Consider the following 12,821-nt stretch of genomic DNA (forward strand, 5'->3'; position numbering starts at 1 on the left):
CCCTGAACAGGTAGAGGTAACAGTTTGACATTTTGGGGATATACACTTAATTGCCTTCCTGCCGAAACTTGAATGAAAAGATTGATGCCACTCCCATATCTGTACACTAAATATTAGGTCCATTCATTATGAAGCTGCAGAAAGAAAGACTTGAAGCAGAGGAAAGCAACTAGTATGACTGTGTCCAAAGGTAACAACGCTCATAGTAACGCTCAATGATTAACATATTATACCTGCAAGGTTTGAGAAAAGTTAGTTATTTCCCCCTGTCCAGTCTTTATGCTGCAGTAAGCTAAGCTAAGCGTCTCCTAGCTATAGCTTTACAGATCATTTCATTTATTTTTATTTTCCCAAAATATCAAACAACTTTCTTAAGGGAGTCAAAAGCCAAAAATGTAAATGTTGAACCACTGCTGTACATAAGCATTGGGCATTGCTAGAACCAATGTAGAGTTAGCGTAGAGTAGTTCTTTCATTTCCTTGTTTTAATTCTTTTCCTGTACTGTGGTGTGTGTTTTGTGTAATAGGGTTGTTCCTACCATACAAATGCTTCTCCTTGATTTGGGTTATTTGGTCACTGTAATACAACAGTGAAGGGTCTTGTGCTCACAGCGAGTGTTATAGGGATACTAGGAAGCACTGATATGTGTAGGAGATGTCTGGACATCTGGAGATTGTGTTGTTCTAAAAACAGACTAAATTCAAACTCGCATTGTGAACCATTTCTTTCATTTATCTCGCATTTATGTATGTTTAGCTAATATAATGTAAGAGGTAGGATTTCTGTTAATCATTGAATCCCCGACTCTTTGCTTCTATGACCTAGATGACAGGTCAGATGGCCTGCTGAATGGAAAAGCAGCGAAATGTGTCCCCGTCCCACAGAAGAGCCTTCCTGACCTTCCTCCCCCCAGAACAGTAAGTGATTACCAGCTCGATTCCATCAGAGCGGATTAACATGTGAAATGATCTGGCTTAACATACACACATAGCTTTTTGAGTCACTGTGGTGGGAATGGTAATGGCATAATCGACCCCAGTAGTACATGGGTACATGGGAAAGTTCAGTGGAAATCACGATATTAAACATTATGCAAAAGGAGCCCAAAGACAAATTCCAGCTTTAACTGTTACTGACAGTATTAAGGTCTTTTGTTACAGTAAGACCATTACCATCACTAAGCACCTTAAGTATTCAAAATAAAGGTCCACGGATTGATATCACATGATGCCAGAGAATTCCACTGGTTTTTAATGTACTAAAAAAATGCATTCTGTGACCATACAAGACAAAAAACATTTCCCACAACCCTCAGAGTTACAAGCCTGAGGCTATGTGAAATGTATTCTCCCATAGAAACAGGTATTTAATCGCTCATGGGGTAACAAACCTGGGCAAGGGAGCGTTCAAGAATGTGTGAGAAAGCTGAGTTTTATGTTGACTGGGAGGCCGGTGGCTCCTGAATTGGCCCAGTGTGACTTCAGGAAAAACGTGGAGAATGGGAGGTTTAGGACATCCCATCAGTGCCTTTGAACTTTGCACACACACACACATACACACACAAACATGCACTGTGGCCTCCCCTAATATAAACTACAGTAGCAGCTGTTGCTAATCAGAACAAATGTTTGGTGTCAGCATGTGTGCATGTGTGTGTGCAGTGTGTGACTACATGTGAAAGTGAGTGCATTGAAATGAAGAACATTTGTGTCATGATGCATTCTCCAGAAACATTTAGAATCAGGGATTTTTTTTATTATTCTTGTACTTCAGTGTGTAGCGACACTAAAACATCACATTGTTTTTCAGTTTTGCTGTAATTTCACAGTTGTGGTACAGCTTCCACAAATCCCTCAGATGTGTCTGGCAAAGACATTTCGTCTTCCTTCCCTTTTGAATCCAGCTGTGGTATAACTGGTCCCGTCTTGGGAAGCCTGAGTAAACACGTCCACAGTGAACCACTCTTTGGAAATCCCTTCATCTGCCTGCGGGGCTTCCATCCATCTCCAATGATGGTGTATTCAAGGGTTAGCATGTGTTTGACTGTGAACACTGAGTTCCCCCTTATCATTGCAGTGAACAGCGCCCCCTTGCTGTTTATGTAGTGTCCGGTCATGGCTGTCCACTGGCCTGTCGTGATATTGTAGCAGTCCATTAGGCAGCGCAGAAAATCGTCGCAAGGCCCATTGCGCATCACATACAAATTGTCCCTGTGGGCTACCATACAATGGCCATAGCTTTGAGGTCTGATCATTGTGGTGGCAAGTTTCCATTCATTTTTCGCCGGCACATATTCGTAGATATCTGTGGTATCTGGTGGTTTCCAGAAGCAAACAAACATTCTCCGTCTTGCAACAGCGCACGCTGCTGACGCTACAGGTCTTGGTGCGTGTTGTATAAATGTCCACTCTCCCTTCTCAGTGTCAAAACTCTCTGCTGTAGAGATGATCTGTTTTTGGACCTCGCCGCCAATGGCATAGAGCCGGCCCTCATGACCCAGCAGGGTGAAGTCGTATCTTGGTTGCTGGGGTCCAGGAAGAGCAGTCCAGACCCCTGTGTCCGGGTTGTAACAAAAGCTGCTGTCCACCGTGTCCTTACCATAACCGTAAACTCCCCCTACAATGTACAATCTATTGTCAAGCACTGCCACACCGGCCATGGAGGTGCTACAGAGGGTTGGGAGGTTAGTTAAATGCTTCCACTCCCCCTCTCTTTCATCAAGGTAGCAAACAACCCTAAAGGAGTCATGTAGCAGCTCCATGGAAGGAGAGTGGGTGCCTATAGCAATATAAGTAGTGGGAGACAACGACTTAGAATATTGAAGAAGGTCTTCAGGAATTGTACTCTCTGCTCCTTCCTTCAAATCATCAAAAGCATCACAAAGGAAAAGAGCTGCATTGTGAAACAGTGCATGTACCCCAAAGATGGAGGCCGTATAGTAAAGCAAGAGGCAATTGTCTGAATCAATTATGTCACAAAGATGTTGCACCAAGCATGCAACCTGCAGGAAAGCAGCACACTCAACAGCTTCTGTAAGCTCATCCGGGTCGCTGATGGTGGGAATATCTCCCCTGCAGACAGACAGGGCAATGAGGAAACCCCTTGCATGCACTCCTCCCATCAGGTGGACTCTGTCCTGGCGACTTTCTTTCATCCCAGACTGAAAGAGAGCACAGAAGTAGTCACTGTGCCTCGCCAGCAAGGCCCGCTCCACAGTGAACCAGCTCTCCTCCACCCTCACTCTCACCCAGCCCGCTTGGTGCTCCCCGTCCTCCGGATCAAGGGTCGCATTCTCGGCATGAATATCTCTCAGGCGTTCAACTACTTCCATGATCTCCGAAAACGGGGTCTTTATTCTTCCTAAAACAGTCTCTCAAGTGACAATAGAGCGTGTGACCTGGATGTAGATTAGCCTTTTTTTCCCCAGGACTGGACGGTAAATAAAGATTTGTGTGAGTTCCATTGCGTCCTGTCTGCATGGTCTGAAAATAGAGTTGGACTATAGATAGCAGCTGTGCCACTTGCAAGCGTCAGGCAGGGAAAGGAAAACTGTTGACATGCACAGTAAGCGGTAGTGTGGCTGCCGGCAACTGGTGATTATCATAACCACAATACGATTGGCTAGCCTAAGTATTTGCTGAATTATTCATGATGATGTCACTCGCCAGCGTTACCCCTTTAAATCCAGTTTTGTTTTACATGACTATTTTAGTTTTATACACAAAGTTCTTCTTTATTTATAGTTAAACATTTTAAGTTGGCTACTTGTAAACAAATGCCTATGGGAGGGGGGAAAAAATCTGGACCTGAAACTATGACAGGTTTAGCAGAGGTCGAAGTGTTCCCAAGCAGGGAAAAATAAATACAGTGTGTTGAAAATCTGTGTCATGTGAATTTTTTGTTTTCTGTTTTTCTGCCTCCCACCACGCAGCTGACATTTACTGCCTTTTTTTTTTTTTCCTCCCCCCATCTTCATTCATGCCACTTTTAGATTTAGAAATTCCAACCAGTTACTACGTTGCAACCAGTGCAGAGATAGGAAAGGCCCAGAGAGTTCTCCTGAATCTGGCTTTCCGAAGCTGAGCTGCACTGATTATTTTTATCACTACCTTCTCCCTTTCTCCTCTGAGCTCCCAGCAGGCTTTCAGATACACTGTGTGTGAGTGTGTGCATGTGTGTGCGTGTGTTTTCGCTGTGCCGGATTCTTGGCATGGGAACCAGGGATTTTCCATGTTCCTCTGACTTCGTTTTTCGGGCTCTTTTTCCCACTCTTTACCCAAAGCCCCTCCACCACACCCCTGTTCTTCCTCCGCTGCCCCCCTCTCCTTGCTTTGTTATTTATGCTCCAACTCCTCAATCCACTCCTTCTGCCCGATGTTTCTGTGGTGAGCATGTGTGTGTGTGTGTGTGTGTGTGTGTGAGAAGTGAAAGGTTGAGGGCTACAGTAACTGTTACAGAGCTGGAGAGTTTGCAAAGTCTTCTGGGAGAAAAAAATACACTCACAGACACACACCTGGCATGTTCCCCTTTCCCTCCTCTTTTTCATATCAGTCCAGCTGGTCTTTGGAATGGCTCCTCTTTAGCCTTGGCTCAGACAACAGGCTGCTCTGGTTTTTAGAGATGAGTGAAATGGAGAGAGAATAAGAAAGAAGATAGAGATAAGGGTGGGTGGGCGCTTGGGGTGGGGGGTGCTGCTGCTGCTGCTCTGGAATGCCTGGCTCTTTGTTTTAATTAATAACAGATGCCTAGACTGCTGCTTTTTTTTCACTGTGGAACAGTTTAAACTGTTAGTACTGTCGTGTGTATGTGCATGCTCCATTCTTTACAGAATGATTTTCTCAGAAGAATCACTTTTTCTTATGAAGACCCTGTCAACTTGAGCTTTTGTAGCTGTCTCTCTTTACTTCTGGGGTCACATCATTTCAAATAATCTCCATTTAATGGATTACTTCCAGATTTTTATCATTTCAAAAAAAAAAAAAAAAACGCAATAAAGTGTTATTGCAACAAGTTAGCATCAGGAAATTCTGCTGGATCTCTGGATCCAAACACTTGTTTATGTCCATCATTGAGAAACTGGCCTAATTCCATTCTGTTCTTGTGATTTATGGCATCCTCCATCTTGTTCTGTATCAAGGCTTAAACCAGAGCCGAGCCCCAAATATTCAGTCATCTCTATATCAGATATCCAAAAGTTAACTCTACAGTGAGAAGTAAAGTTGCATTAGTGTGTTTTTTTTTTTTGTTGTTGCACTAGTGCACCAGTAAGTAGGGAATTATTTGGAACACAGAGCAGGTCTGCCTTTGACAGAGACATTTAAGTTTACCTCTGAGTTGTTATTTGAAGTATTTATGGGACTCAACAGTGTTGTTTTCTTCTTTTGTGGTGCTGAAGAGATGAATCTATTACCATTCCAAAATGCTTGGATATAAATAAGTTGAGCAAAAACACAGTCTAATGGTGAAAGTGCTGTTTCATGACAGACAAGAAAAGCACAGATGTGACACAGCTGTTGTCGTACCAGTGAGCCAATATGCACAAAACGAAGACATTATCACTGACACACACTTTCACTCGTTTCTACATTTTCTCATGGTTGCATCATTTCGAAGACGTGTATGTATTTGCTGATACTTGCATTATGAAAATTCCTCAACATGCTCCATAATGTATAACCGATGTTATCCTCTTTGAACCGCATGGATAACATCTCTGTGCCACACATGTCTTCGTGGATCCTTTTCCTCCACTTTCTGGCAATCGGGCTAATCACACAAACAAGTGTTCGTTACTATGACAGTATGCAGGCCGCAAAACATGACGCCAGTTATTATGACAGCTTACTGCATCTGCAATGTATTACTGGAAATGTGTTAGTTTGCTGATGTGATATAGTTGGGAAAGAGCTTACAAGCTGGGGATTCCCTGTTTACAGGGGCTGTGTCTGAGAATCCACGTCAGAAGTCTTGATTTTGAGATTTCTATACAAACATACACATCAGATTTTATTTTTCCGTATTTTGTTGGCGTGAGCTGATCTAGTTAATCTGTTAGTGAAGACCCACCACAGGCTGGAAACCACCAAACACAATATATATTACTGCATCTTTTCTCATTTATTCATTTTTTTCTTGTATGGAGAATAAGAATTGCTACACATTAGACATTATCAAACTCCCAAAGTTGATTGCAGAGTTAAATTGCAGGAAGGGAATAGCTTTTTCTGACTACGTGGCTACAGTGAAGAGATAACCAAGCAGGCTTTTGACCGATTGATCTCCAATCTCAATTAAACAAACTCTGATCTTATGAGATACTTTGAGATGTCCGACTTTGTGAAAGCTCATAGACTTTTTCTTTCCGCGGAGCCGACCTCCCTCAGGCATGGTTTGCATGATACATGAAGCTCCTCTGCTAAAGAGTTATATTTCATATTTCTGTGATCTCGCTGAGAATGTGACAGAGCCTTAGGGGGAATAAAGTGAAAATGAAGGAGCACAGACAGCGTCTTCAGATCAGTGGTGGGAGGAAACATTAGACATAGTTAAGATAATCGCTTTTTGTCATTCGACTCAGAGGGTTTCACAGAGTTCGCTTGAGAAAAAAACTTTTTTTAAATATCCGACGATATCAGACTTATGCAAGATGAATTTAACATGGAACTACTATTCTAATCAAGTTAAAAGGAGCTTTCGTTTTTGTTTTTTAACAGTGTAACTTCTTTTTCTTTTACATGTACGTGTGTATATGTAGGTGTGGGGAATGAATAACCACATCAGGGCTTTTTTCCTCTTCCTGCACATTAATATTTGCCATATTTACCTGTGCAAATAGATACATTCATATTCAGCATATGAGCTGTACCCTCAAGTGACTTATCTTTCACTGTATGTTATAGTTGTGTGCCACAATAACAGAATATTACTTTTTTTTCTTACTTTCCTTTCACATGTCATTTTTCTTTTACTTCTTTCTTTGGCCTCAGATGAATCTTCCTTCCATTTAAAGCCTGTCTCCATCATCCATCTCACTTTATTTATTTTATTCTGGAAAGAATACATTGATTTCATCTCCACTGGTAGCTAGTGAATATTTTGAGCTTGTATGTCATCTTATTTCAGGCAAGACAAAACTTGCATATCTCCCCCATCTTCAAGCACGCCAACATAGATGTGTGATAGCTGGAGACTTGTGGCCACAGGCTGAGGAGATAAAGAGTTTTTTTTTTTTTTTTTTTTTTTTCCCTGTGAACTAATTTGGGAACTTTTTGTTTCAGCGCAGTGTTTGAGTCAGAAAGTCATCCTTCAGTGCCTGGTGATGTAACTCCAGTGTAACCTGTAAATAAACTGCAAACCACTGACATAAACTTACAAGTTGTCTCACAGAGCGGGGCGATGAAAGTGAGTTTAAATAACGGACATGCATAATTTTGTAATTGCAAAATAGCCATTGTGCATGAGTTCACATTTCCAAAGAAAAACATCAGCGTTTCTCTACCAAATAATTGATGTTTTCACCTGCTCTGATCTTCACAAGAATTTCGCAGCAGTTACTGGCTGGCGAGAGACTCAGTAGTATTCCAACTGTCCAGCTGACGTGACTTCACATTCAGTGGAAGAAGTGGTACACAGAAAGCGTGGAGAAGTTGAACAGGGCAATCTTGTAGAACAGCACACACCCCCACCAATATATTCTGATGAGTCATAATGATCCCATTTATTCTGCCTGAATGTTCTACTAAACAGTGTAGATGCCCTTTTAATGCACACAGCTACCACATATGTTCATTCGTTTTTGTCTATGCTGAGAACTGCCAACACGTCATTTGAATTTTTACATCCTTAACATTTAAATTTAACAGACACATGTTAAAGATGCATTTCACCAGTTTAAAGTTTGGGTGTATCCAGAGAAATTCTTCCAGATTTACAACTCAGCATCATTGAGAAACACACACTGTCAATATAATGAACTCCAGTGATGGCAGAGGTCGCCAAAATGTATTTTGAATTACTGTGTGTAGCTGATTTACTGACTTTAGCTGGATATAGAAGTAATGAAGAAATTCTAAATGAACTGACGCTCATTCATGCAGCCAAGCAGCAGAGAGTCTGGTGGTTTCCAGCACTTATGGGAAGGAACAGACAGAGCGTCTTTACCATGCAGGAGACGAGGAGACAGACAGAAGTGAAGCCAGACTGCTGATTGATTTCAGGAAAGCCACTGGGCCCACACACAAACTCACGCACACCCACACTCACACCCACACACACACACACTCATCCCTGAAGGCAAACATGTAACTCTCTAGTGCACTGGGTCAGACAGGGATTGGTTACATGAGGAATTCCCTACTTTACTCCTGAAGTGACAGCTGGATTAGCCACATGTTCAGCCTGGGGGAACAACACATGTTAATAATGTATGTGTGTGTATGTGCCTGAGCGTGTGTTGCTGTTGTTGTCAACCTGTACATGCTCCTCTTCAAGCCATTTGTTGAAAATACTTACATATACGGAGGCTGTATTGTTATCTGGCAATTAATAGAGTATGGATTAATCTGATCCCTCACCCCTGTCTCTTTTTGTACCTTTCTCTTTTTTTTTTCCTCCCTCCCCCTTTTCCCCATCCTTCTCTCATCTGTCAGGGTGTGGTGGGTCGGGAGCCGTTCCCCTTACCTGCACTTCCAGCTACAGTCTGCGTAGACACTTCAGAGAGTTATTACGAGGAGGCGCAGCCCTACGAGGAAACTGTCAATGGTAAGAACTCTGGTTCAATCTCATATTTCTTCTTCCTCCTACCTGATTCGTAGGAACACTGCAAGGCCCACTTGCAGAACTGTTCCTGCTGCATCACTACTGTAAAGGATATCAGCAGCTTTGTTGTAAAAGAGGTTGTTTTTTGGGGGTTTTTTGAGAGCAATTCCTCATATGTGGCTGTGAAAGAGTGTTCACCACACACCATTTTTCTAATATTTCCAGAATTGCTTCTGTACATTGATTAAATATCGTTACACCACAGCCATCTTCACTTCTGAGCTAGAGGTTGCATGTTATTTTTCACACAACCTCATCTGACCGTCTCTGGCATAAGCAATTTGGTAAGTTATGATATTTTATGATATGTTCACAGAGATCAGTGAGGCCTAAACTCGGACTGATCTTCCCTCATGTAATCTGGAGCAGTGAACTACTGCAAAGTTTTATTTTGCTTTGCGACTGTTGAGAATGTTACCTCTGTCCGTCGATGCTGTAATGCTAAAAACAAAAAGGTTTCTAATTAGATTTTTTCAACCCTTTTTTTCCCCCCGATCTTCTTCTTCTTCTTCTTCTTCTTCCTCCTCCTCCTCCTCATCCTCATGCTGTTGTGTAGATCTGGACTGTTTTGGCCTCCTCTCAAGGCCCTGGATGCGAGTGCAGAGCTCTGACAGTGTGGTGTATGCCGTTATCACCAGGGGTAGCTAGCTCTCTCTCACAAGACTTGTGTGTTTGTGCCATGTCTTGTTCGTTGTGTGAGGCGTATTGTGCACGAGCAAAGCCGGCATGTCCTCTGGCCCTCATTGTCGAGCTTGAACGGAGTCCTGCATGTCAAGTAATAATTTTCAGTCAAGAGCTGTGACAGGCTTCATTAATCAGTTCCATCTTAACCTCAGTTTTTCTTAAGTTATGATTTTCCCTTTCATCATAACTTGGCATCTTTATCCCGCCAATACCCATCAATATTAAAAATGTTATTTTGCTTTTGATTGAGTGTTGTGAGGAAATCCTCCTCCATTGAAGACAGTCATCAAGGTCAATAAATCAGGCGTTAACCTCATTTGCTCCCTTCAAACTCACCCCATGCTGCAACGTGAACTCGGCCATCCATCATCATGAACCTTTGCTTCTTATGTGTTATCATTTTGCTCCCCTCATAACCCCCCACCCCCACCCCCACCCCACCCCACCCCCCCGGCCTTTGGTTCTCATTTCTTCAGTCGTGGCATCGTTGCTTTTTGTGTTCAGATGATGGGGAGGTAGTTAGTAGCTCATACGAGTCCTACGATGAGGAGGAAGTGACCAGAGGAAAGTCGCCGTCGGCGCAGCACCAGTGGCCATCAGCAGAGGCGTCCATTGAGCTGATGAAGGACGCTCGAATCTGCGCCTTCCTGTGGAGGAAGAAGTGGCTCGGCCAGTGGGCCAAACAGCTGTGTGTCATCAAAGACCATCGCCTGCTGGTGGGTATAAGACTGTGAGGAAATCAGAATTAAAATAAAATTATGGTCATGAGCACAGATGGTTTCATGAAGGGTTAGGGTTTGTTTATATTCTCCCTGTAATTATAACATTTCAATGTCACTCAACATGGACAAAAAAATAATGTTAAAGTCAGCAAATATGATGAAGCCAAATCCCTGGATTTATCTATATTAAAAAAGAAATTACATGTTGTGGTTTTGAGAGGAGTTACCTGCTATTTCTTGGAAAAACTTGAGCTAATCACCTTCCCGCTCCAGTGCACGGACATGAGGGTAGTATCGATCTTCTCATCTAACTAAAAAGAAAGCAAACAAACATATTTTCCCAAAATGGTGAACTTTTCCTTAAATGGTCGTAATTACAGCTGTGGTGCTCTTCTTACATGTTGTACTAAAAGATTACGCTGGACTTCACTAGTGAAAAAGATCAAAATAGGAAAAGTATGACTACTTTAAACCTATTTCTGTTTGACTGGGATTGGCTTTATTTACTTTCCCCATCATCAAAAGCCTCCCAGTAGATGGTGACGCACTGGGTGGCACACTCAGGTGTGACACATGTTTCTATGCTGGTATTTGTTAAGTGTCAAACATAATTCATTCTAAAGTGCTGTACGATACCACAAGTATGTTGTGCGGCAATACTGTTCATGTTAAACAATTTAGCTGTTGCCTGCTTACTGTAAGTCAGTGTAATCTCTGCTTCCCTCAGTGCTACAAGAGCTCCAAGGAGCAGACGCCCCTGCTGGACGTGAGTCTGTTGGGCTGCAGCGTCGTCTACAAAGAGAAGCAGCTGAAGAGAAAAGAGCACAAGCTGAAGATCACTCCAGTGGGAGGGGAGGCCATCGTGCTGGGCCTGCAGAGCAAGGAGCAGACGGAGCAGTGGCTGAAGGTAAGCTATGCCAAAATCACCTCGCTCTTACTGTACGAGCTCTTAAAAACCCACCTGGAGCAGCGTTATTACCCAGCTGTTTGCTGCGTTTAACAGTGTGAATGTGTCAGCATTCATCAGCAATCCCTTCCCGTTCATTAGGTGATTCAGGAGATCAGCCCCAAGCCAGCTGAAAGCTGTGACCTCCAGCACTCTGTGTCCGACTCCCCGAGGCTCATCTGCACTAAGGTACACTTAATCCAAATATTTTATAGTTGGATTGCCTGCCCTCTATTGTTGTCATAAATGACTAAAATGTAGATGTGGACACACAGGGAGAGCTGAGTGAGAGATACTCAGTGGCTTCAGAGAGCGGCAGCAGCACTGACAGTCATGCTGAAACCCCTGAAAACAAAGATGGTGAGTTCTTCCTTATTTAGTGTCAACAGAGACTGGTTTAGGGACATGGTTCTGGTATTTGAAAGCAGAAATAATGTAAATAATCATGCCAAGCACCGTTCTACTTCCCCCCTTTCTCCACAGTGAAGAAAAAATACGGGGCAGGTTTGAAGTTCAGCAACCTCATGAACATTGGCAAGAAAAAACCTTCCTCATTAGAGAGCCCAGAGAAAAGTGTGGACACCTCAGGTGAGCGGAGGTCTGTTGTTTTATGTCAGGCTATATTGTGAAGTCCCAAAGCATGTGCTGAATGTCACTCAGGTGCAGGTGCTATCCTGGAACATAGTACTCTTTGTGTTCTGCAGATGGTATGAGTATTAGCAGCAGAAGGTATATCTGTGGGTTTTTTTTAAGCCAGAGTAAACATGACAATATTTTCTCTTACGCAGCCATCTGATTAAAACACATGGTCATAATTAGACACTCCGGGGTCCTCTGTGCTGTGTAGTTAGTACCACAACAATATGTTAGCACTGATTTAGACAATAACCAATAGGAATCAATTGGTTTATGACATTAAACAAACACAGTTAACCGCTGGTCATGTCTAAAGGCCGAGTGAACTTGGTTTTGAATAAAATGCTGTGAGATGTTGGCATGTAAATACTCTTTAAAGAACTCATGTACATTATAAGTCACTAGGAAGTGAAACAGCAACCTCACGATGAAGTCACCTTCTCCCTTCCTCTGTCAGGCTACCTCAACGTGCTGGTGAACAGCCAGTGGCGGACCTGCTGGTGTCTTATCAAGAACGGTCAGCTATGGTTTTACCAGGACAAGGGCAAAAAAGTGAGCCAGCCGGCTGTAACCCTGGAGGGCTGCAGCGTTCTGCCCGACCCCAGCCCTGAGCACCTGTACTCCTTTAGGATCGACATGGATGGCACACAGGTGGCAACGTTAGAGGTAGACGACCGGTGTCTGTTCTGGTACTTTGCAACATCTCGCTCTAGGATCACGAGACTGTTTAACAATGCGTCACCTCGTGAAAGTGAGAGGTGACACTAACCCTCAAACCTAAAAATAAAAAGTGAGGTTGTGTCAATACTTGTGGGTTACAATCTACATGGGCTGATTAACCGAGATCATTTAAAATAGGCCGAGATGTCTGGTGTACGTGATGTGTGCTTCCTGTCCTCATTTCATGTTTGCCTCGGATGAGAGCCTCACTCTGTTGTTCTGAAAAAATAAGCAGAAGTTTAACCTGTCTGGAGGTGCAGCTGCTTACAGGAAACAGACAGTGTCCTCGTTGGGA

General features: G+C 43.0%; 2 protein-coding genes across 5 annotated transcripts in view; one reads left to right on the top strand and one right to left on the bottom strand.

Annotated features, from left to right (window-relative positions):
• Window positions 1-12,821, top strand: part of afap1l2 (actin filament associated protein 1-like 2) — a 37,856-nt gene that overhangs the window by 20,505 nt on the left and 4,530 nt on the right. For 3 of the 4 annotated variants that reach the window (XM_056365912.1, XM_056365910.1, XM_056365911.1), the window contains exons 4-12: window positions 827-918; window positions 8,650-8,761; window positions 9,375-9,458; window positions 10,007-10,218; window positions 10,952-11,131; window positions 11,273-11,359; window positions 11,446-11,530; window positions 11,654-11,758; window positions 12,264-12,472. In XM_056365912.1, the coding sequence (XP_056221887.1) occupies window positions 827-918; window positions 8,650-8,761; window positions 9,375-9,458; window positions 10,007-10,218; window positions 10,952-11,131; window positions 11,273-11,359; window positions 11,446-11,530; window positions 11,654-11,758; window positions 12,264-12,472 (1,166 nt within the window). The remainder of the gene's footprint in view (window positions 1-826; window positions 919-8,649; window positions 8,762-9,374; window positions 9,459-10,006; window positions 10,219-10,951; window positions 11,132-11,272; window positions 11,360-11,445; window positions 11,531-11,653; window positions 11,759-12,263; window positions 12,473-12,821) is intronic. The other variant, XM_056365913.1, reaches the window with a different exon arrangement.
• On the bottom strand, window positions 1,718-4,101 carry LOC130162254 (kelch repeat and BTB domain-containing protein 13). Its single transcript, XM_056365915.1, has one exon. The coding sequence runs from the start codon at window positions 3,330-3,332 to the stop codon at window positions 1,824-1,826; it is 1,509 nt and encodes a 502-aa protein (XP_056221890.1). The 5' UTR covers window positions 3,333-4,101; the 3' UTR covers window positions 1,718-1,823.

Source organism: Seriola aureovittata, chromosome 21 (assembly GCF_021018895.1).
Source record: "Seriola aureovittata isolate HTS-2021-v1 ecotype China chromosome 21, ASM2101889v1, whole genome shotgun sequence".
NCBI lineage: Eukaryota > Metazoa > Chordata > Actinopteri > Carangiformes > Carangidae > Seriola > Seriola aureovittata.

Coding starts and splice junctions, on each gene's coding strand:
- LOC130162254 (XM_056365915.1), bottom strand. CDS start 3,332: ATGGAAGTAGTTGAACGCCTGAGAGATATTCATGCCGAGAATGCGACC.